Source organism: Rhinolophus ferrumequinum, chromosome 17 (assembly GCF_004115265.2).
Source record: "Rhinolophus ferrumequinum isolate MPI-CBG mRhiFer1 chromosome 17, mRhiFer1_v1.p, whole genome shotgun sequence".
Lineage (NCBI taxonomy): Eukaryota > Metazoa > Chordata > Mammalia > Chiroptera > Rhinolophidae > Rhinolophus > Rhinolophus ferrumequinum.
The window spans coordinates 8097616-8121830 of NC_046300.1; the positions used below are offsets into that span (position 1 = coordinate 8097616).

Here is a 24215-nt window from a genome sequence, read left to right on the forward strand (position 1 = left end):
ATTGGTGATGCATCACCTAAAAGGTCAGGGGAAGTGTTTTGACTGCTGGTGGCCCAGGATGCTTAATGATGTGCCTTTCGTTTGCTCTGAGCTTGTTGGTTTGTTACTGTCTTTGTGAAAACTCACCTTTGGACGAGTATTTGTAGAAACTGAGGAGTCAGCAAAGCTGGCTGATATTTATTTCCGTTTACTTCTTCCTAGCCAGTCAGAAGTCCAGAGAGAAGAGATAGAAAAGCATCATCCAATGCTCGAAAGAGGAAACATTCACCTTCCCCTCCACCTCCCACAGCCACAGAGTCACGGAAGAAGAGTGGGAAGAAAGGGTAAGAACTGCAGCGTGGATTCAAAGGGCATTAAAACAAACTCCAAAGGACTTCCTAGAGTTTTACTTTTACAGTGGAAGTTTTGCTGAAAGGAAGTCTTACTTTGACTCGATTGCAAGTCTGCTCTGATAGTTTATTTTTGCTATGGGCGGTTGTCTGACTGGCATCTCATGTCCTTATTTCTTGAATTTCTAATCTGAATCATGACGTTCAGAGATTTCAGAGTTACCTGAGATCCTTGTGAAGAAGCTTGAAATCAGATGTGCCACTCTTCCCACTTAAGGGCTAAGATGGGGTACCAGGACACTAGTGGTCATGGAACCAAGATGTAAAGTCCACAAGGTTCAGAATGATGACATTTAGCTTCTACTCTCTAGTGTACAATCCACCAATGAGTGTCCTAGAATAAATGCATGCGTTTCCTTTAATTGACTATATCTGCCGTCTAAAGAGCAGGCCTTTGCTCATTATAGGTTTCCCCTTAGAATTCTGTATTTAACCAAAGCATACTGAAACCTGTTTTCCTAATGTCTTATTCATCTTTCCTGCATCTTTTCTTCCCTTTTTAAATATTTTGTCTCCCCATCACTTTTAGATTGATAGGCCTTTTAAAAGTTGTCATGTAATTTTTATTTTACATTTAATCTGTATACCTCATTCTACCTCTACCTCTACCAGCATGTTGCCCGTCTCAGAAGAGAGCTTTGAGTATTCTCTCGGCAGTGTGAGGACTCAGGCTGCGGCATCCTGGATTTCACCCTTCCCACTCTCACTTGCCATGTGCTTTAATTTATTACCCATTCCTTCCCAATAGAAGTGATTTTTTTATGTCTTTATGCCTTTACTCATCGTCCTGAAACATTGTCTACTGCTTGGTAAATTGTTACTGTTCCCACCATTCAGCTTAACTGTCATCTTCAAGCTGGACTAACTCTGTTCTCTGAGCTTTATGTTTTGCTTGGTACTGTTACCCCTTTCTCGGTATTGGTACGCGTCACATTGAATGGGTTAGGTTATGATTCCGGTCGTGTATGCCTTGTAATTCCTCAAGGTAAGGACTCATTCCATTTTTGTTCCCACCCTAAATGCTTTCTGGCATGTATTAGCTTTAAAAATAAATATTGATTTGACTGAATTGGTGGTGAAAGAGCAATGGCAATTTTTGCAGAAAGAATTATTGTCATTCTAAGTGATTCTGCTTTGCAGTTCCTGGTATTTGGATGATACAAAGAACCAGGAAAATACAGTTGTGTATCTTTGAGAAAATGTCTTATGTAAGTGATTGGTTATGATCTGGGATAAAATATGTGCCATATTTCCTTAGTTTTTATAACACTAATTGAAGCCCCTTTTTAGGATATGGTCTGCAGTTTGTATAGCAGGGTTTCTATTTCCATTTCCTAAGCCCAATACCTTTTTTTTGGCTGTAATTTGGAGACTGTATCTAATCTGTTGATTTCTTTTGTCTTTTAAAGTGATTCTGAGCATAGATCCTAACAACAGTGAAAGTAAAGCCTCTGAAATTGCTTGCTAGAAGGAGCTATAATCAGTCTTATTTATTTTTCATATACCTTGTGTGTTTTAGCCAGGCTAGTCTTTATGGGAAGCGCAGAAGTCAGAAAGAGGAAGATGAGCAAGAAGATCTTACAAAGGACATGGAAGACCCAACGCCTGTACCCAACATCGAGGAAGTGGTCCTTCCAAAAAATGGTTTGTATTCTGCCTAGACTATGAGTGTTAGACATGGCTGAATCATTCCGAGCAGTGCCGTGGGATGGTTGATTTCTTGCTCTGCATCCCCATTTCTCAACTTTAAAATATGAATAGATTTGTTCTTTTAATGTTAATGTTTATGAAATTTCCTCTTTCCCAGTCTTTTGGTGCACTTTTCCCATTTGTTTATTGAGAAAATACACTGTGACCAAAAAGTTCTCTAAATTAGTAACTTACTGCTTTAAAATGAATGTTTTTAAAATCCCAACAGAATCAATATATGTGAGAAGAAATTGAGTACTTATCTATGTACAATTTAATGTGTTTGAATCAGTTTTTGGAAGGAGGAGGATGTCATACCCTTTTAAGTGTGATTGTGGATTTGTCGATTTTTCTCTTTATTCCTGTTAAGTATTTTTCATGTATTTTTTTCATGTGCTTTGAAGCTCTGCTATTTAAGGGCGTATACATGTAGGATCATCATGTCCTCCTGATGCACTGACCCTTGTGTCATGTCTGTATGTGCTTGTGTTGATGTCTCAGTTCTCTGATGATAATTAAGTGTCATTTAACCGCATCCTTTTTAAAATTCTACATTTCAGGTTTTATTAGTCTTCAGTTATATATTACAGTTTTAATTGAGATGTACTTCACACAGCATAAAATTCACCATTTTAAAGTGTAAACCTCAGTGTTGTAGTATATTCATTATGTTGTACAAGCATCACCACTCTTAATAGCAGAGCATTTACATACCCTGCAAAGAACCCCCATACCTATTGGGGTTCGTCTGAATTAACCCTTCCCTCATACCCTGCAGACACGGTTCTATTTTCTTTCTCTGTGGATTTTCTTCTTTATTTGCTTTTTAGCTATTTTTTTTCCTAGTGGTTGCTCTAGGTATTATGATATATATCCTTAATTTAGCAAATCTATTTAGAATTACTATTGTCTAGTTAAGGGGAAAATGTGTAAAATTTACATAATATATGCCCTCTCATGTCTTGTGTGATGTTTTCATATATTTCACTTCCACATGTGTTACAATCCTCACATCCTTTTTTATTGGTGGTTCTTTTTTTAAGGAGTGTATTTTTAAAAATTTAAATAATGAAAAATACAATCTAATATGTTATATGCATTTTAAAAATTCATTGTATTATATAAAACTAGGCACTAAAAACCACACATGTATTTTTAAGGTCATATGGAAGAAAATATTTATAAAAGTAATTAAAAGACTTACTTTAAATAAGAGCTATAAAGGTGGTAGTAGTCCTAACAGATACCTAAACTGTAAAGCTATAATAATTAATAAACTATGATTTGGACAGGAATAGATGAATCCATCAGTGGAATAGAATGGCCAATGTAAATGTAGACCCATATGTTTATAAATTTCATTTATTGTGAATTTGGCAATGCTAGTCAGTTTGGAAAAGACCAAACAAATTATTCCATAAATACTTTTGGTAAAATTTAGTATTCTTTATATCATATACAAGAATGTAAATTCAGGTGGATTAAAGTACTAAATATTAAAAAAAACTGTAAAAGTAACCATCAAGTACTAATGCACTTTAAACAAGTGTGAACCGTGGAGAAAATACTCACTACGCATTTAACAAAGAATTAGAACCCTAAAATATATATAAAGATTCATAAACCTCATAAAGGGCAACGTATTATGTACTGGTAATTTTGTAAAAAATACAAAGCCAATAAGTGTCTGAAAAGATGTTCAACTTCACTTAACCAAGGATATGTAAATTATTAAAGTAAGTGTTTTCAGTCATCAAATTTTGAAAACTTAGGTGATCCCTACAGTACAAATGTTTTGAGAAAGTAGGTACTTCCAAATGCTGTTAATTGCTGGAAGTGTAAATTGATGAAGTCACTTCACACAATCTGGCTATATCTATTAAATTTTAAATGTGTACATCCAGTAGCAGTTTTAATTTCAGAGTCTTAAATGATTACATGCATGCATAATGATAAGTAGAAAACAGTGTTGATTAAAGAATAGTGAAAAATTAAAAATCTTTTCTGTCAATATAAGACTACTTACTTTATGATCCACACATGAACACACTGGGCCTATTAAAAATGAAAGGGATGTAACATAACTAAAAATTCTTCCATGGAAATATTAGTGTCATGTGAGAAAATTAGAGGGCTAAGGACAGTATGAATAACGCTCATATAAGATTTTTTAAATCCTCAAAATATGTTTTAAAATCCACATAGATGTATAAATGGTTATCAGTTCTCCTTCAGTTTATCTTTCTGTATGAATGGTACAAAAATGGGAATCAAATGCACAAAAAACTTAATAGAAATATTTTTAGGAAAGGGGTCAAAAGGTTCTTTTCAGATTTTGCTCTATATTGTTTACTTTTATGATGAAAAAATATTGGTGCTTTGGTAATTAATTACAAATGTAGTGCCTTACATTAAGTGGTAATGCTTCTCAGTGGGCCTGTGGTTTTTACTTGAAGGTGAGTACTGCATGAGGATGCAGTTGCAGTGAGATTCATGTAAAATTTAATTGTACCCTATTTGGTTTTCTTATTAAAAACGAGTAGAAATTGTCCCCTAAAACATGATTCTTTCTTTTTTTTCCTTTCTAGTAAATCCAAAGAAAGATAGTGAAAATACACCTGTTAAAGGAGGAACTGTAGCAGATCTAGGTAAAACCCAAAACATCTGTACACTCCTGTGTTGCTTTCTGTCTTGGATGTATGTATCTTCAGCTCCTCTCATTTTTTTTCTTTGCTGACAGATGTTGCTTTCAATTGCTGTGCTTTCCAGAGCAGATATTAAGTGTGACTACCTTCAGTAACATTGTGGATTAGTGTGCTGTTATATTAGGCAATTTAATTTCCAGCAGTCCATTCCTTCCAGTCGTACTAATCTGCCCCTTTCACAACATAATGTTTTCCTGCAAACTAGCAAAGGTGGTAATATTGTACCTAAATCTGAGTTTTAAGGAATTTATTGCAGTTAAAGCACTTTTTATATATAATCTCTGAAATATTTGCTTCACAATATGTGCACATTGAATTGTCATCTTTAGAAAAAAATCTGTTGATTGTTACTATTTTGTAAGCCAACTTTCCAGTTTTCTAAACAGTATAAAATGAGACTCGCGTTATCCTGTTATAGTATTTTCAAGTTATAGAATACATTTTCACAAGTCAGGCATAATTCTTGAATGTGCTACGAGGGTAAAAAAGTGGAGTGCAGTCCCTTGTTCTAGTTTTAAAAAATAGGGGTGGTTTTAAACATCTTTATTCCTGAGGGTTTTATGTGGAGTAATAATCTTAACTACTTTCTTCATTTGTAAAAAAAAAAAACCAGAAGAACCTAGTGTTTTCAGTACATACTAAATATTTGACTTGATGGAATTTTAGAGCTGAAAGGAATTTTCAAGAGATCCTTATATGGAAAATGAGATTTCAGTTTCTCTATCTCCTATTTAAATGAATTCTGTATTTCATATAAATCACGTGCTTCTTGCTGGGCAGATACGAGTGGGTGTTTGGGAGAGTTGTTTTACTTAATTTCATTAAGTACATCCTGTTTTTGTCTGGCTTAAAGCCTGTCGTTGAACATCAGTGGACAATTTTATTTTTGATTATGTCTAAAATAGCAGAAAATTATCTTCATGACAGTTTATATAAAGGTGGTATTAGGTTAACAAAATAGAGTAGTCCTCCATATCCGTGAGGGGTACATTCCAAGGCCACACGTGGATGCCTGAAACCATGGATAGTACCAGGTCCTATATGTACTGTTTTTTCCCCTAGATGTGGATACCTATCATAAAGTTTAATTTATAAATTAGTAAGAGATTAAGAAAAACAATAGTAAAATAGGACAGTTATAACAATATTCTATAATAAAAGTTATATGAATATAGTCTCTTTTTCTCTCTCTGATAACCATTTTGATAACCGAGACAGCTACTAAATGACGAATGGCAGGTATGTAGAGAATAGAAACACTGGACAAATGGATGATTCTCGTCCCAGGAAGGAGTGAGCAGCGCGGCATTAGATTTTATCATGCTACCCAGAATGGCCCACAGTTTCGAGCTTAATTGTTTATTTCTGAAATTTTCCATTTAGTATTTTAGGACAGTGTTGGATTGGGGGTGGGACTGCTGTAAATGAAAAACAAGATGCCATGAAAACGTTATATCTACCTTAATTGCTTTTAACATTATTAATAGAATATTGATCTTGAATAACTTAATAATTTACATTCTCCATAAATTTATATTGCCCATTCTACAGCTGCACTTACTCACTGAATCAAAGGCCAAGAAAGTAAACTATAAGCAGTTAGTTACTATAACTAACTATAAGCATTCTCAGTAAAGAAGTGACAAGGTAGAAGATTGTAAAGACTTGAAACTCTTCACGGACAATTTATTAAACAGAATGGTAGTTTATATTTTTAAGTACATCTCCTGAAAAAGATTCAGTGTATAGTTTTAAGGGAACAGACAATTGTCCTTTTAAAAGTATCGTAACTATTAGAGTATTTTTATAATAGACTTTATCAGAAGACTCAAATTTCAGCCAATTTTAAGAAAAGAATAGTGGTCCCAACAGGATTAAAAATTTTTAATGCTGTGTATGCAAGATCTTTTGTGTTTGTGAACCTTGAAATTCAAGTCAGGAACGTTGTAGCTGAAGATGCTGCTGGTCACAGATGGTGCGTTAGGGTCTATGGGATTTGAAAAATGTTGTCCTGGCCTTTGATCCGGGGACGACCAGGCTTCCCATGTGCCATTTAATCATCTGGCTTTCTGTATCAGCTCTAACCTAAAACATGCCAAGGGCATCTGATCCTCCCACTGGGACTTGTTTTTCACAGACTTGTTTTTTTCACTGATCCCTCTTCTGCTTTAACGTGCCACCCAGCTAACTGTACCTAGTCCTTTTTTGAGTACTCAGAAAGGGCAAGATCTAGGGGCTGAGGTGAGAGGATATTTGGCCACATCTAGAAGGAGGAAGGGAACATTTATGGAGTATTATCATTTAGGAATTAGTAGGAAGGGTGTCCGTCTTATTCTTATTATCAGATAGTTTACTTCCCCTGGATACCAAGACCACCTCAGGGATGGAAATGTCAGACTCAAATTAAATGGTACATTATGGCCAGAGAGAGATCAAGTTGTGCTACCACCATCAGATGAGAAGTTAGATTATCCTTTGGTTTACCAAGATCCAAAGGACAAAAAATTCATTTTGACAACCTTACCTAGGTTTCTTTCTTAGTCACTTCCTAGAAAGAAAGGGAAAAAATATCCCTATGCAGAGCTGGATGACTCATGTGGGCATTTAGTACCATAATAGACCACACTCTGAATCCCCTGTTCCTGTTGGCAGGTGTTTGTCTCTAACTTAAATCAAGCAACAGAGTCCATCTTTATGTTGCATGAGTACCCGCCAGGTATCATTCTACATATGTTTTCATTTCATCATAAAAACATGTTAGCCCTCTTTTATTGGTGAGAAAATGGAGACTGGAGGGGTTCGGTACCATTTCTAAGCATACAGCTATTATTAATAATTAAGTGGCAGAGCACAGGTTCAGGTTCAGGTCCACACCTGTCTGACTAGTGCTTGTCTGACCCGTGCTTTCTCCTTGCTGCTGTGCTCCTTTCTCAGCCTGTATTCATGCTCACAGTGGCCTTCCAATTTTGTGAAGTTATCAAGTGCATCCCCACCTGAGGCCTTTTGATCTGGCTGCTTTCTGTCTGTGGAAGGCTTGTTATACCCTTCCCATGCTTCAGCATAAATGCCACCTTTTCAGAGAGGCTTCCCTCTTTATGTGCTCTGAAGGGTCCACTCACCCAGTCTGTCTCCTAAATACATCACTTTGCTTTAATTTTCTGTATGGCGATTTCAGCATCTTACTTCTTTTTATTTTCTTTTCCATCCCCTGCCACTGCTAACTGGAATGTAAGTGCCATCAATACGGGGACCTTTCTTTTTCATCATTGTATCCTTGGCATTTGGACAGTGGCTGACACATATACCTGTTAAAATGCTAGTCATCTATTTATATCTTCTAAAGTACAGTTTGGCAGACTTTTGAAAAGAGCCAGACAGTGTATATTTCTGGCATTGGTGGGCCCAGTGTTCCCCGTCACAACTCATCAACTTTGCCATTGTAGTGCGAGTGTAGTCATGGATACTGTGTAAACAAGTGATCATGGCTTATTCCAGGAAAACTTTTATTTATGGACACTGAAATTGAAATGTCAGTTTATTTTCATGTGTCATGATATTCTTTTCAACCATTTAAAAAATGTAAAAACTGTTCGGCTCTTGCAGGTGCAATAGGAATCCCCAAGGCCATCCCCAGGTTTCTCTAGGACTCATGGGACTCAGCATATAATTGTACTCACAGCTGACATCTATATATCAGCTACTTAAGAAGTATAAACAGATCATAAGGGAAAATGACGCAAACAGTGCATGCAGTTATTTTTATGCTCTTTCCCTCACATGAGGGGTCACATAGAGTACACTCTTCCTGCAACAACAAAAATACAGCAACGCGTATGCATGGTTTCTGTCCAGGGAAGCCCATCAGAGGGTCTACAACGAATGTTTTTTCGGGGGTTCCTGGTTATGTCGGGTACTCTCTGCCTAGCACTTACCAGAATTTCAGGCTCCTGGAAGTAAAGCAAGATTTCCTCATGAGGCATGTTGTTCGCACATTCCAAGCAGAGTAAACCACCTTCTTATCAGATGACTTGACTGGGAACACGCTGAGAGTCAAACTCCCAGAGTCCATACAAAAGAGGCCGTGGGCCACATTGGCCTGTGCACTATACATTGCTGGCTGCGGGTCTGAACAGCTTCTTTACTACTTTTCGAATACCAGATTCTTGGCATATTTGTTAAATGAGTAAGGTAAAAAGTGACTTTGCCATCTTCTCTTTGAACTTCACAGTGCCCTAGTCACTGCCAACGTCATAATAATTACTTTAAAAAAATGTTACAGGAGCGTAATGTAAGTATTTGTGCCCGAGTTCTTACCCGTTTTACACTGGTGCTTTTACTTTTCTCAGTGGAAATGGGCGGCTTGGTTTAGAGTATGTGGGTTTGCTCCTGTCTTTGCAAGGCCAGCATTTAGGTCATGGAGTCCCCTATCCTCAGAAGGTATTAACACTTACCAGGACTTTGTAAGCAATGAGTATAACCTCTTCCTTTCCTCCTCATTCTTGACGCACTTCTCTGGGATCTAAGATGTCATTACTTAGTTCTCACCAAACCTCTGGAGGCCAGCGCACTATTCCAGCCTCTTACCTATTATTAAGCAAGATCATGACTAAGATAGTAGCCCAAGCGGTAATGAATTATAAATTCCCTAGTGTTGGAAATTTTTAATTGTTTGTGCCTTGGCAGTCTGTTCCCCTTGGTGCTTCTGTGTACGGCTCTAATGGCCTGAGGTACCGGACGTGAATTTGCTTTAATGCCCTGTTCCTTTGTCCAGTGTCAGTTACTTAAACCTTAAAGCAGCGGTGTCCACACGGCGGCCCGCGGACCGACTGCGGCCCGCGATCCATTGTTAATTGGCCCGCAGCAAATTCCAAAACTATATTTAATTTACTTAAATAAACCAGGTGAGGCAAGACGTACTTCACCTCGAGTGAGTGGCCCGGCTGTGTGTGTATTTTACCGCATACGGCCCTTGGTGAGAAACGTTGAAAAAAGGTTGGACACCCCTGCCTTAGTTTCTGTGTAACCCAGACAGTATTTACCTGTTTTTCAAATCAATGATGTGATGTATTTTGGTTTGACAGATGAGCAGGATGAAGAAACAGTCACAACAGGAATCAAGGTAATGACCGAGTTTGGCCCGGTGCAGGGGACACACTCTGAAGTCAGGTCCTGTGGAGCGAGCACTAGGAATGCGGAAGTAGAAATGTCCTTAAGGAATAGTCTGCTTGGAGGCCCTTTACAATTTTTTGTTTCTTTAACATATCCAAAAATAATTTGTGTTTCTTGACCTCCAAAATTTTATCAAAAGGAAATGTCCATATTCCCAAATAGTGTACCCAGAGCAGTGGGTTTGAAATTACTGTGTTATTAGCAAAACCAGGTTTTTAGGTGGAATCATTTGCAAAACCAGCATAATTGACATTCTGATGCAAATCAGAGGTAATTGTTCGTAGTGGAAGTGATTGAGTGTCGGCCCTCTAGTGGACTACCTGGAGTTACATTTTGGTTGTACTAGTTCTGTGCATGATTTTCTCACCCACAGTGGAGGCAGCAAATCGTACCTGTTGGTGGTACTGGGGAGTCAGTGAGGTAATGCACCAGAGCTGTTAGCATATACTTAATGCTCAGGCTTTGGGACAGGGGAAGCCTTGCCATTATGCCTTATTAGTGACCACCTTACAAGTCACTTGAGAACTAGTAATTTAGATTTGTGATACTACAATTAGGTAAAATTGGATAAGTACGAAGCAAACTATTGTGAAAAAAGTTTTGGGCTGTGAGTCTGAATTCCTCATTGTAGAAACAGCGTTTAAGTTGTTGTTTAATCTTATTATGAGACATTTACCTTCTCTTTGTTGATCCCCTCATCTGTAAAAGGGAAGAATAAAATCTGCTATGTCATGTGGACATCTTGTGAAGGAACCTTAAAAATTGTGAAAGGCTGTTTTTACTTGAAATTTGTTTTCCTTGATACTAGATCAACTAGCCAGTTTCTGTAATGTAATATCAGAAGTTGGAAAGCTGTTACATACCTCTCTGTAGTTCTGTCTTTCTCTGAACTTCAGCTTCTTTTCTATAGGAAGATGAAGATCCCAGCAAAGGTGACCAGAATCGGTCAGTTGACCCTGGAGAAGATAATGTGACAGAGCAGACCAATCACATTATTATTCCTAGCTATGCATCGTGGTTTGATTATAACTGGTGAGTGGGCTACTTACATCTGTCAACATAGTACTCAGGGGCGGAAAAACGGTCCTTGAAATCATATTGTGCCATTGTGCCCAAGTTCCCACATAAAAAATCACTGTCTCACTGGATGAAGGAAGGTAGAAAGTGATTTTAACTTTGGAAGGTGTTCTTTAAAACAATTTCAGAATGTTAAGGATGGGTGAAAGGGGAAGGGATTAAGAAGTACAAATTGGTTGTTACACAGTAGTCATGGGGATGTAGGGTATAGCATAAGAAATATAGTCAGTAATATTGTAATAACTAGGTGTGGTGCCAGATAGGTACTAGGTCTGTCCGGGTGATAGATGAGAATGGGGTTGGGGGCAGGGTGAAAAACTTGAAGGAATTAAGAAATACAAATTGGTAGTTAATACAGTATGGGGAATATAATCAACAGTGTTATAAAGATCATGTAAGGTGTCAGATGGGCACTGGACTTATCGGGGATCACGTCATAGACTAGATGCCTGAACACTGCGCTATGTGCCTGAGGCTGAAGTAAAATGATATTGTATGTCAACTATAACTATATAGGAATATGTTGTCATGGGATGTGGAGTATGACATCGGGAAGATAGTGGTATTGTAACCGCTATTTAAGTTGTCAGAAAGGTAGTAACTTGGGTGGGTTATCACTTTATGAGGGGTTTAAATGTCTATTTTGCTTTGTACACCTGAAACTAATAAAAAAAATTTTTAATTAACATTAAAAAAGTTTGAGAATGGAAACTAGATTTTATTGTAACGGGGTTATAAAATTTTCGTAAGCTTGAACCTAACTCAATAGGAATCAGTCATAACTCAGACAAATGCTTGAGTGTTTAATTATATTAATATAATACGATTTTGAAACATTAAAGAAATATATAAAGAAGAACTCATCTGACTGTCGAGTAATGCCTTCATTTTAATAGGAGATATTTTCACATTGGGAGGCTTTTCACATACAGACTCTGGTATGGAAAAGAGTTCAAGAGGCAGACCTCCTTAGCACCCTCCCTTGTGACTCACCACAACCTCTGTGGCACCATTGGAGCAGTCCTCATGGGGTGTAGTTCAGAGCGGGCTGGGTTTTGTTGTTTGTTTTCTTATTTTTACACATACGTACCAAAGGTTGTATACTTATTTCAGTGATGCTTCCTGCCCTGACTTGGAATCTATTTTTTTTTTTTTTAATTTTTTATTGTGGAATATTGGGGAACAGTGTGTTTCTCCAGGGCCGCTCAGCTCCAAGTCCTGTCATTGTTTTCAATCTTTAGTTGCAGGAGGTGCAGCCCATCATCCCATGTAGGAATTGAACCAGCAAGCTTGTTGTTGAGAGCTCGCGCTCTAACCAACTGAGCCATCTGGCTGCCTCCTTACTCGGAATCTTGTTTGGATATTTTGCTTGCTCTTAATGATTATTACACTATCGTCTTTAAGGATAGATGTGATTTTTAACTACATATACATATGTATGATTTAGAAATCTTGAGAAGCCAATTTAAAGGAATAGGGGAGATGGTTCACTTAAGCTATACCTTATTTTTTCCCCAAAACCACAGGGTATGTCTCTAATACTGAGACTTCATTGCTCCTTTAAAACCAACTCTGAATGCTGTTCCTAAATGTTTTGAATAAGTAGAAGCTGGAACAGAATAAGTATGTATTAATAGCTCTTCCTTGAAGGTCATTCTTCATTACATTGATTATTCTGTTAAATTACTTTTAAATATGGAAGTATCTCGGTGTTGTTATTATTTGTAATTACATTTTAAAATTCAGACTGCCTCGGGACACACTTGAGAAACTAGCATTCTTTTCCTCTAAAATTAAAAAAAAGGGGAAGCCATAACAGCAAATGATTTTGTAGGTCTTAGTAGGTTACAGAAACACTTTGATTTGCATGATAACCTTTACATGTCACAAAGCGTACTGTTGGATGGATAGTGGTGATATCAGCTGTATCCCTGTTGGATGGATGAGATAATTACTGCTTCAGTCCAAGTGTTCCATAGTTGCAGAGTTGATAATTGGAAGAATTCAGGTTTTCTTTTCTGATTCTGAATACCCCGTTTCTTCTACTGCTTGACTCATTCTCAGAACCTAAGGAATCAGCTGCCAGCACTTCAAACATAGATGCTGAAAAGAAAGTACTTGGGATTTAACATTTTTTGTGTGTTTTGTTCTTGATGAATATAGAAATTTTTTTTGGTGGGCTCTTCCAACCCTAGAACAGTTGAAACAGAGAGGTATATTAAAACTATATAATTAATTGCTGACAGCTCTTCTTCTTTTTTTTTTTTTTTTAAAGAGTTTATTGGGGAAGGGGAACAGGATATAATTGGGGAACAGTGTGTACTTCCAGGACTTTTTTCCAAGTCAAGTTGTTGTCCTTGCAGTCTTAGTTGTAGAGGGCGCAGCTCAGCTCCAGGTCCAGTTGCCGTTGCTAGTTGCAGGGGGCGCAGCCCACTGTCCCTTGTGGGAGCCCAACCGGGAACCTTGTGGTTGAGAGGATGCACTCCAACTGAGCCATCCAGGAGCTCAGCTCAAGGTGCCGTGTTCAATTTTAGTTGCAGGGGGCGCTGCCCACCATCCCTTGGGGGACTCGAGGAATTGAACTGGCAACCTTGTGGTTGAGAGCCCACTGGCCCATGAGGGAATCGAATCGGCAGCCTTCGGAGTTAGGAGCATGGAGCTCTAACCGCCTGAGCCAACAGGCCGGCCCGACAGCTCTTCTTTTTATAGTAAAACTTGGAAAGTCATTATACATATATCTATATAGCATTAATTCATCTTAGAAATTATCTTTCTAGAATTTTGTAGGTAATTCATTGCATTTATAGAATTTGGTAGTGCAGGTCCAGTTCAGATGATGTAAATGTTACCAAATAACGAGTGAATGCTTTGCCTTTAATTATATTTGCTCTTTCCCTTGTGACCAGTACATGTTGCATATTTAGAAAGCCGCTGAGGAACTAAAATGTATTACTAGCAAAAACATTGATTAGTATTAGTGTCAAAACCTTTGTGCTAGATACACGGTTCGTTTATATGGATAGTGTGTTAGGCCTGATAATTTTAAATGGTCTCTACACTGCTTATCACCTATAACATTTTATAAAATTCTCAGTGACTTTTTCTAAATGTTAAAAATTAGTGCCATGATCTTTTTAAAAGCAGTAAATCACTGAAATAATTTTAAAATTCAATTCACTACAAAGGTTCTGAGGGCTGGACAGACAGGTGCATTGATGTTAAGAGCCTGAGAAACTGATTATTATAAATTCCATTATTTTTTGGCCATTAATTTTATCAGTTTGTTGCCATGCCAGCTACTGTGATTTTTGTCAGTCAGTTTCTAAAGAATATCTTGTCATGATGTATTATGATAACATAATAAAATCTTTAGCTTTCAATGTGTTTGTGTTGATGGAATTTTTTGAGTTTGGTTAAAGGAATAGAAAAACCACAGTAAGTATTGGGAGTGAGAAAGGGAAAGCTTTCTCTGATTTTATTATATGCTCTTAATACACAGGAGCTTGTGCAAGCCGATTAATTTTTGCATGTAGTGCTCAGTTTTTGGATTTATCAGTTTTACTTTGAAAATTAAACAAACTTAGCTCAAATTTTAAGATTTTTATTTTTCAAAGACTACTCCCAATCCTCTTTTTTTTTTCTTTTCAGTATTCATGTGATTGAACGGCGTGCTCTTCCTGAGTTTTTCAATGGAAAAAACAAATCCAAGACTCCAGAGATGTGAGTGAAATGTGAACATGTAATCCTGATACCGTTTACATATTTTAATACATATTTGGCAGGGGGATCTTAAAGCATACTTCTGAGTTAATCTTTGCTAATGTGTGGAAGTTTATAAAAAATTCTGCTTATAAAATACTCCATTCAGAACAGTGTTCATATCTCAGCTGTACTGAATTCTTTGCTTCAAAGGAAATTGTTTCAATTTTTTTCTTCCTCAACCTTGAACTACAATACATGTCAGCTCTTGCAGCTAAAGATTGACTTCAGTAATAGATATTCACTAAAATGAGTTCATGTTTCTTTCTAACAATTCCCACCTTGTGTATACATATGTTTTTATGGGCTATAGATAATTCATGTGTAATGATCTAGGAGAAAGTGGAAGCTTTATCTTACTTTCCTGATGAATGACTAGTACTTAAAAGATTCCAGGTATGATGATGTAACGACATATGAATTGATCTTAATTGCATAAAGTATTGTTGTGCTTTTACACTGAAAATAGAACAACTTTTATTGGAAAGAAGAAGTTTGTCAAGCTGTATTTTTGCCTTTGCCTGGTGACCCTTAAATATATACTTCTGGAAACCCTTGCCCCTAAAATAAATCCACACCTGTCATACTTTAAATATTTTTCTCTGTATTATCTTCATAGTGTTAATTTGTTGTTTATTACACACATGTGACTACATAAATACATGTCTCTTATTTAAATTGTTAGCGAAAGATAATTTTCCACTTATAACACATGGCATAAATGAAATAATTGAAGGATAAATATATTTTGGTGGTAGATAGTTTGAGATTCTAACTTTAGATGTCAAAGATAAATCCAGCCTTTTCATAACAAAGCTGTATGTAAGGAGTCATTTGGAACCAGAATCCCATTTGGCATAAGAAACCTTGGTAGTTTTTCCATCTATTGAGACACGATATATTCTTCCAGCTAATTTACTTATTGCCAGCATTTGTAAGTAATTATGGCCCGTGGGAGTCTCCTATTTAAAATCACAATTTAGCACTTGAACCCATTTAACATTGTAAATTCACTTTTCAGTCTGTGTTTATCCACCTATGCTTATACAGGACCATTTTTGAGCAGTATACCTTTTCTACTCTGATGTAGCTAACCTCAAGCTGCCAAACTTTTCTTTGACTTTTGTGGCAAGAACTTTTGTTAGGTCTCTTAACTTTTTAACATTTCAAGTTTTTTGTGACAGAAATGCTTGGTTACATTGTGGAATCTGCTCTGTTCCCCAATCTGTTTTTCTCTCCTTTTGATACATTCTTGTCTTACTACCTTTGAGTTTGGCCTCATGGCTTCTCCTCATTACCTAGCGGGGATCTCTGAAAAACTGCCAGCCAGAAGGTACATAACCATGTCAGAGCCAAAGCCACATGTGGCTCTAGGAAGAGTGTAGAAATGAGATGGAGTATCATGCTGTCTGTTCCGAATTCTGCCTTCCCCCTTACCAGCGTTGTGGTCTAGGACAAACTCTTTAATCTCTCTGTGCTTCAGTTTCCTCTTCTATCAATGGGATGATAATAGACTGCACTTCATGGAGAGATCGGGAGGGTTAAATGAGTTACTGCATGGAAAGTGCTCAGAACTATTCCTGGCACACAGTAAAAATGCTAGATAAATAGCACAGCAGTCCCCCTTTATCTGCAGGGAATACCTTCCAAGACCCCCCAGTGGATGCCCCACACCGTGGATATTGCTGAACCCTGTACAGTTGGCCCTTTGTCTCTGTGGGTTTCCACATCCACAGATTCAATGAACTGGTTTGAAAACAATAGTTTCCATCCACGGTTGGGAATACCTGGATGCGTAGGGCTGACTGTAGTTAGGGAGACGGCCTAAGTAACCAGGTGATACTTGCAAATTCTGCAGGCAAGCGTCCATTCATCTCTTTGATCAAGTTTGTATTTACTTCACATTAACTTTGTCAAATCACTCTATTTCCTTATTGTTGGTATATATTAATAAGTAGTTGTTTTGCATGAGTCACACTCATGACTAAATACTGAATACACTATCAGCGTTATTTGTTGGAATGTTGTTTTTTTCTTGTATTTGTTTGTGAGGAATGTGCAGATTTGGGCTCTATGAGGTACTGTTTCTGAAAGGATGTGTGCTCACCTCGTGAATTTTGCTGTTGCTTTTTAGATACTTGGCATATCGAAATTTTATGATCGACACATATCGCCTAAACCCCCAAGAATATTTAACCAGCACTGCTTGTCGGAGGAACTTGACTGGAGATGTGTGTGCTGTGATGAGGTAAAATGTCTGACTTTCTCAGACACTTCATTGCAGGTGGTTACTGATACATTGCTGTCTAATGTTTCCTTGGTTAAACTGGGTGTTTTCTTGGTTAATAAAAATACCTCAATCTTATGTCTCGTTTAGGGGTTGAATATTTGTAATACCTTAACATTTTTTCTCTTTTGAAAATTTTATAATCTTTTTATTTTATAGTCAAATTATAAAATGACCAGGGATGGAGAGTGGATTGGGATGGGGAGTTGATAAGCTCTGTGCTCCAGATTTATCTAAAGAAACAAACCAAAAGATGGATTTCCTTCTGTGAATTTGGTCTGTGTGTGAGCACTTTCATCGGACCTAAACAAGCACTTGTTCTTTCATTTCTGTGATTGAAGAGATTAGGCTTTATATTAGGTCGTGGGGTGCTTATATTGAGTTTGTAGAAATTGTCCCTCTTGCAACAAACCGAAATTGTCTGTTACTTTGCGTTGATTCTTAGCCTACAGAGAAAATGTTTACTTGATTTTTTTCATTTGTTTTGTTTTTGAGATGTGATGATGGTTATGAAGGTGATGAGGTACATTTTTCAGATTTTAACTTTCAGAGCTTTATTCTTCAGGGTTCATGCCTTTTTAGAGCAATGGGGGCTTGTTAATTACCAAGTGGATCCAGAAAGTCGACCCATGGCAATGGGACCTCCTCCTACTCCTCATTTCAATGTACTGGCTGATACCCCCTCTGGGCTCGTGCCTCTACATCTTCGATCACCTCAGGTATATTTATTAATGCTGCCTTTTCTTCAGGTCTAGATGGTAACAGACTACCACTTCTAGCATTCCTATTTAGGAACTGTTATCATCATCATGTAATAGTGCTATTTCTTACCTGGTAGGTTTTGTTTGTTTTTATCTGTTATAAATGTTTGAGTCCATAAGACAATTTAGTGTTTAAAATAATGCTCTCTTGTTAACCCCAACACAGGGCCTTATCGTATCATGTGTTACAGATTTGCTTTCATACTCATGATTTCCTTTATCACTTGTCATCAAAGACACTAATAAACAAGCAGATTGTTTAAATCTCTTAAATCGTTTAAACCTTCTTCTCTTTCCTAACGTTTGGAAAGTGAACATCCATACACATGTTCTTGAAAGGATTATTACGTCAGTCAGATTATGTATAGCATTAAGTTGGAATAATATGAATCTAAACTGTAAATTGCCCTCCATTGTGAAATGGAAGATCATATTTAAGAAAATTTGTTGTCTGTCTTAATCTATGACTTAAAAGAGGCAAAAAAATGTTTCTTGTATGTTGAAATTTTGTTAGAAGTGTAAGTGTGGCGGTGTGGGTATTTATTACTCTACCAGGAGTGCTTTTAAGTGCCAGTGTTCAACAATTGTTTAAAAACCTCTATCCTCTTGACTTTGTAGAGGTTACTAGAGCTGTTTGTCGTTTATCTGACTCAGGTCCCTGCTGCTCAGCAGATGTTAAATTTTCCTGAGAAGAACAAGGAAAAACCAATTGATTTGCAGAACTTTGGTCTCCGTACTGACATTTACTCCAAGAAAACCTTAGCAAAGGTAAGGATTTTTTTCCCTCAACACACATGGACTGCATTCCAGCATGTCCTTTTTGCCCTTCTTGTAAGGATCATCATTTTTCATAAGAAACCTAGTTTATGTTCTGTGGTGTAAGGAGGTGAGCTTTCTACTTAATCTGATGGCATTTTATAAAACAGCAATCACTTATTTTAACCATTTTTTTCTATGTGTTTAGAAGATAGATATTTAAAAATAACTGATTAATATAGTTAAAGAAAATAGAGGGAAAATGGAGAATTTCAACAGGGAATTAGAATATATAAAAAGAATCAAGTGTATAATTGAAAACGATACCTGGAATTAAATCATTGGATGAGTTTAATAGCAGGCTGGATACAGCAGACGATAGGATTAGTGAACCCAGGTTAGTAGACAAACTGAAACTGAAGGAACAAGAGAAAAAGAAGTTGAATGAGGATGGAGGAGACAGAACAAAGAGAAGAGAATGCAAGAGACACATAATATATAGTGAAAAGAACTCATATTTATTATTAGAGCCCTTATAAGAAGAGGAAAAAAATGGATTGGAAGTGATAATTTGTAAATGTAATGGCTAAAAACTTCCCATAACTGATAAAAAATGTACCAACTCACAAAATAAGAGAGACTAAACAGATCTAAATTTGGATACAGAGAAAACCACACCTAGGCTCATTACACTTAAACTTGTTTAAAAAACTAGCATCTTAAAAGCAACAAGGACAGTGGGTAGAAATGGGGTTGGAGATGACCACATTAAATTAAAAGGAACAATAATAAAACTGATACCTGACTTTTTAACAGAAATGATGGAAACCAGAGAACAATGTAATAACATTTTAAAATGCTGAGGGAAAACTGTCACTCTGATAGTCTATGTGCTGTAGAAATACCTTTCTAAATTGAAGTTGCAGTGAAGTCCTTTACAGACATTCAAAAGGTGGAGAAATTATCACTAGCATACGTTCATTCCTCATTTAATTCCACAATGTCAGAAAACTAAAGGAAGTTTTTCATGGTGAAGGGTAATGATCCCCAATGGAAGCACATGACTTTAGGAAAGAATAAGGATCATGGAAAAGGGTAAATGTATAAACATAAAGGAATACCAACTTTTTTAACAGTGATCATTTTGGAGAATATATACCATGTAGAAATGACAAAAATAGCCAAAATACAGTAAGTTTAAGTTGAGGTAAAATGTTGTAAAATTTTGACATTATTTAGAAATGTGACAAAAATGCTAATTCAGGGTAAGCTATGAAAATTGGAACATTTTGGGAGGGGACTGGATCTACATGGAAGAATAAAGAGTTCCAGAAGAGGTCAACATGTGAGTCAGTATTAAGGATGTTTCCCCCTTATTTTAGTTTTTAAAGGGGATAATAGACTGTTTAAACCCAAAATGATAATAATACATTGTTAGGTTTACAGCTTGTAAGCCTCATACTATATGTGAGGTGCTAAAATACTATTTGAAGGTACACTGTGACAAGTTAGAGGTGACTATTATAAATCTTAGAGCAACTATTTAAAGTCATATAACTACTAAGCCAATAATGGAGATAAAAACAGAATAATACTCCTTAACAAAGTCACTCCACAAGGGGGAAGGAAATGGGTAAACAAGGAACATACGGGAAGAGTAGAAATCGCAAAATGGTAGATTTACATCTTACCATAGGTACAGCAGCAATTATAAATGGTTTTAATACTCCAGTTAAGCCTCAGAGATTATCACATTGGATAAAAACATCAAATATAAGCATATGCTGTCTATACTTGATCTTAGCCAAAAGGCCGAGAAGCGATAAGCATATGCTGTCTGTAACAAATCCACTTCAAATACGGAGACACTTTAAATGTAAAAGTAAAAGAATAGGAAAATCCATATCTTCTAGACATTAATCAAACGAAAGCTAATGTCACTATATTAATATTGGTAAAGTAGACATCAGAACAAGTTATTTTACCAGAATTAAACAGATATTTCACAATGATAAAGGAGTGAATTAATCAAGAGGATATGATTATCCTAAATATGTATGCATCTAATTATAGAGCTTCAAAATACATAAAACAAAAACTGACAGAATAGCAAAGAGAAATAGGCAGGCACATTTGTACTTAGAGATTTCAGTAATCTTTTCTCAGTAATTGATAAAACAAGTGGTTAGAAAGTCGGTAAGAAAATAAAAGACTTAGAAAAAACTACTGGTATCAACCAATATGACCTAGTCAGTGCTCATAGAAGACTATACAGAATAGCAGAAAACACATTCTTTTAACGTTCACAGGTAACACTCACCAAAGTACACCCAATTCTGAGGCTTAATATGTCTCAAGAAATTTTAAAGAATTGATAGTATAGAATGTGGTTGTATGGTTTCATATGGGAAATAAATGTGGTTGGCTGACCACAACAAAATTAAACTAGAAACAAAAAAACAAAAAAAAAAATTGATAAAAGTAAGGAGATGGTTATTTGGAAAGATTAGTAAATATGATAAACCTCTAGCCAGAAAGATCAAGGAGAATATAGAAGACAGATTACTGATCAGCAATGAACGAGTGTATCACTACTGACTCTACACATATTTAAAAGCCAATAAATAGTATGTTTATTAACAACTTGATGATGATATATTTGACCAACTTTGATGAAATGGAAAGCAACAAAATATAAAAATTTACTCAGGATGAAATAGATAACTTGATGTAATAGACTGAAAAACATCTTCCAGAAAAATTAGATCCTGATGTCCGAAACTTACAAATATTACCTTAATTAGAAAAAGGTTCTTTGCAGATATGAGTAAGTTAAAGGTCTTGAAGATGAGGAGATAATCCTGTATTAGCCAGGTGAGTGCTGAGTGCCATCACGTGTGTCCTTATAAGAAAGATAGGGATATGACAGACAGAAGAGGAGAAGTGACCTCAGACACAGATTTGAATGAGGCAGCTACAACCAAGGAATTCCGGGGCAGCCACCAGAAGCTGGAAGAGGCAGATAATGAATTTTTTCCTAGAGCATCCAGAGGGAACATAGCCCTGCTGACACCTTGATTTTTTCCCAATGATAATGATTTTGGATTTCTAGCTTCCTAAGCTGTGAGAGAATGTATTTTGTTATTTTAAGCCATCAAGTTTGTGAACATTTGTTACAGCAGTCACAGGAAACTAATACACTTGAATAGTCTTGTCTCTGTTTTATCTATATGTAAACACCTTCCTAAAAACAAAACACTAGGCCTTGTTGATTCCACTGATGAATTTGTACTACCAAACATTTCTGGAAGAAACAATACGAATCTACATAAACTCTTCAGAAAATAAAAGTGGAAGGAATACTGTTATAGCTAAACATATATACCCAGTCACCCAGCTTCTGGCTATATAAACAAGATAAATGAGTTCTAAAAAGAATGAATGTATAGAAGAACGTGCATGAGTGTCCATAGCAGCCTTATCAAAGATAGCCAGACACTATAAACAGCCTAGGTGCCTATCAAAAATATTAATATAATGGATAAATTGTGGTTTTTGCAAGCAATGTAATAGTATACAGAAATGAAATGACTCCATATAAAAATGTGGTTGAATCTCATTAACATAGTAAAGAACAAGAAGCCAGACCCACAAACTACATGTAGAATGGTTCTATTAATATAAAAAATCCAAATCCAAGATAAACCTGTAAATATGGAAATCAGAATAGTGTGTACTTTTGTGCATTGGTATCAACTTGGGGTTAAAAGGAGAAAGAGTCTTTTGGATGTTGATTTGAGTGGTCATTATATGGACATACAAGTAAAATTGTGTCAAACTGTACACGTAAGACTTTGGTATTTTACTGTGTACATGTGATACCCCAATAAATACAAAATAAATTTCTAAAATCATACAAACGTCTCATGGGCCCTGATGAGCTTCCCCACTCTTCTGTGCGCCGTCTTTTATCAAGAGGAGAAACACTGACTTAAGCTGGGGGAATGCAGAAAACCCTTCCTATACGTCGTGGCTGAGAAGTGGGGGAAAGGTTGCTGAGGACCGACTCACTAAATGTCAGCCATGCCTGGGTTGTGCACTTCTTCCCTATATTTGCATTTAACTTCTTCAGAATTTAGATGACATGTGAGTGAGTTTTGTTCCTCTCCGGGTCCAGATCTGATTGATGGTCATTTATGCCGGTTCGTTAAAAGATGAACCTTTGGTTGTCTTAAAGTAACCGTCAAGGAATCTGGGCAGTATATTTTGAGTTACAGCTACATGCGTCTTTGTTACAAAACAATACATTAGGACTTTATTTCTGTAATTCTTAGATTCCTCCTTTTATTCTCTAGTTAAAAGACTAATATTTTTAGTATATTTTTTGCAAATATTTCAGAATGATATGGATTGAATACCATGGAGACCTAGCAAATCATAATTTAGTTTTTACCTCAAGTGTGTAGCAGGTTAAATAAAATAAATTGAGAAACTTTATAGACACAAACTAGAAAATCACACAGGCTATAGAAATGTTTTCATTTTTTAAATTGTAATCTCCCAAAATAGATTTTTCAAAGAAGGGATAATACGTTAGAATGTATATTTTGAATTAGTAACATCTACAAGTAAAAAATGTCACATATAACACACATTCAGTCCTCTAAAAAATCTATGAATGGAGCAGGGCCTGCAGGTCAAGAAGTATGAATTAACTGATAAATTTTAATTTTCACATAACACAAAATTGATTTTCGTATACCCCAAATACTCACATGAATTATAAGTTGTTAAGGGATTCTCATGGCAAAGATGGAAAAGGTGATTTGGGATTTAGAGAATCACTGGAGATTATTTTAATCGAGAGATGTTAAAAATGAGATAGAATGAACTTCTTGCATTTGGAACAAAGAATGTGCCTTTATAGCTTCAAAAGGTATTTTCAAATATCAAAATAATGGAAATACTATGCCCTAAATAGTCTTGAGTTTTTGATAGACAACAAGAAATCTTTGAAATTGGCCAGCCTTCTGTTGGAGGTTTAAGTTCCTTAAGTGTTTTCTTCCTGTTACTTAGGGACTTCTTTTGGTGGTTTGCATAAAACAGCCACCTGAACTCAGAAAGGAATCCAGCTGAGCTCCATTTCACCTTTAGGAATGAGTGAATAATTTCTGGTTTTGTTTCTCTAGAGTAAAGGTGCGAGTGCCGGAAGAGAATGGACTGAACAGGAGACCCTTCTGCTCTTGGAGGTAAGCACATCAATGGCGGAGCCTGTGTCCGCCTACGAGACAGGTGCCAGCTTTCAGTGACTCGCATTTTAAATACACCTGGGGAATTTATCCTGAATTTTTTTGATCCAGGTAATGAATTTTAATAGCATTTTCTTAGGTTCATTATTATTTATCAGACTTATAGGTAATGTACTGGCTGTCAGTAGGAGAGATCAAGCCTGGATATGTGTTATTGTGGAACAGGATGGGCTTTTGTTTGTTTGCTTTAAATCTGTTGCCAGCATAAAACAAATATTGGAGCTTTGCCAAAGTAGTCCAGTTTTCTAACTTTTCTTCCAAAATTGGAAGACCTGGCAATTCTGAGGCCTCATTCCCACATAGCAGTAATTGGC

General features: G+C 36.4%; 1 protein-coding gene and 1 pseudogene across 2 annotated transcripts in view; one reads left to right on the forward strand and one right to left on the reverse strand.

The window, feature by feature from the left end:
• The window catches only part of SMARCC1 (SWI/SNF related, matrix associated, actin dependent regulator of chromatin subfamily c member 1), a 144759-nt gene that overhangs the window by 54165 nt on the left and 66379 nt on the right, over window positions 1-24215 (forward strand). For both annotated transcript variants that reach the window (XM_033131869.1, XM_033131870.1), the window contains exons 10-19: window positions 202-323; window positions 1909-2033; window positions 4667-4726; window positions 9865-9902; window positions 10863-10984; window positions 14678-14749; window positions 16923-17036; window positions 17641-17794; window positions 18491-18604; window positions 23782-23841. In XM_033131869.1, coding sequence (XP_032987760.1) covers window positions 202-323; window positions 1909-2033; window positions 4667-4726; window positions 9865-9902; window positions 10863-10984; window positions 14678-14749; window positions 16923-17036; window positions 17641-17794; window positions 18491-18604; window positions 23782-23841 — 981 coding nt within the window. The remainder of the gene's footprint in view (window positions 1-201; window positions 324-1908; window positions 2034-4666; window positions 4727-9864; window positions 9903-10862; window positions 10985-14677; window positions 14750-16922; window positions 17037-17640; window positions 17795-18490; window positions 18605-23781; window positions 23842-24215) is intronic.
• On the reverse strand, window positions 20267-20416 carry LOC117037337 (uncharacterized; annotated as a pseudogene).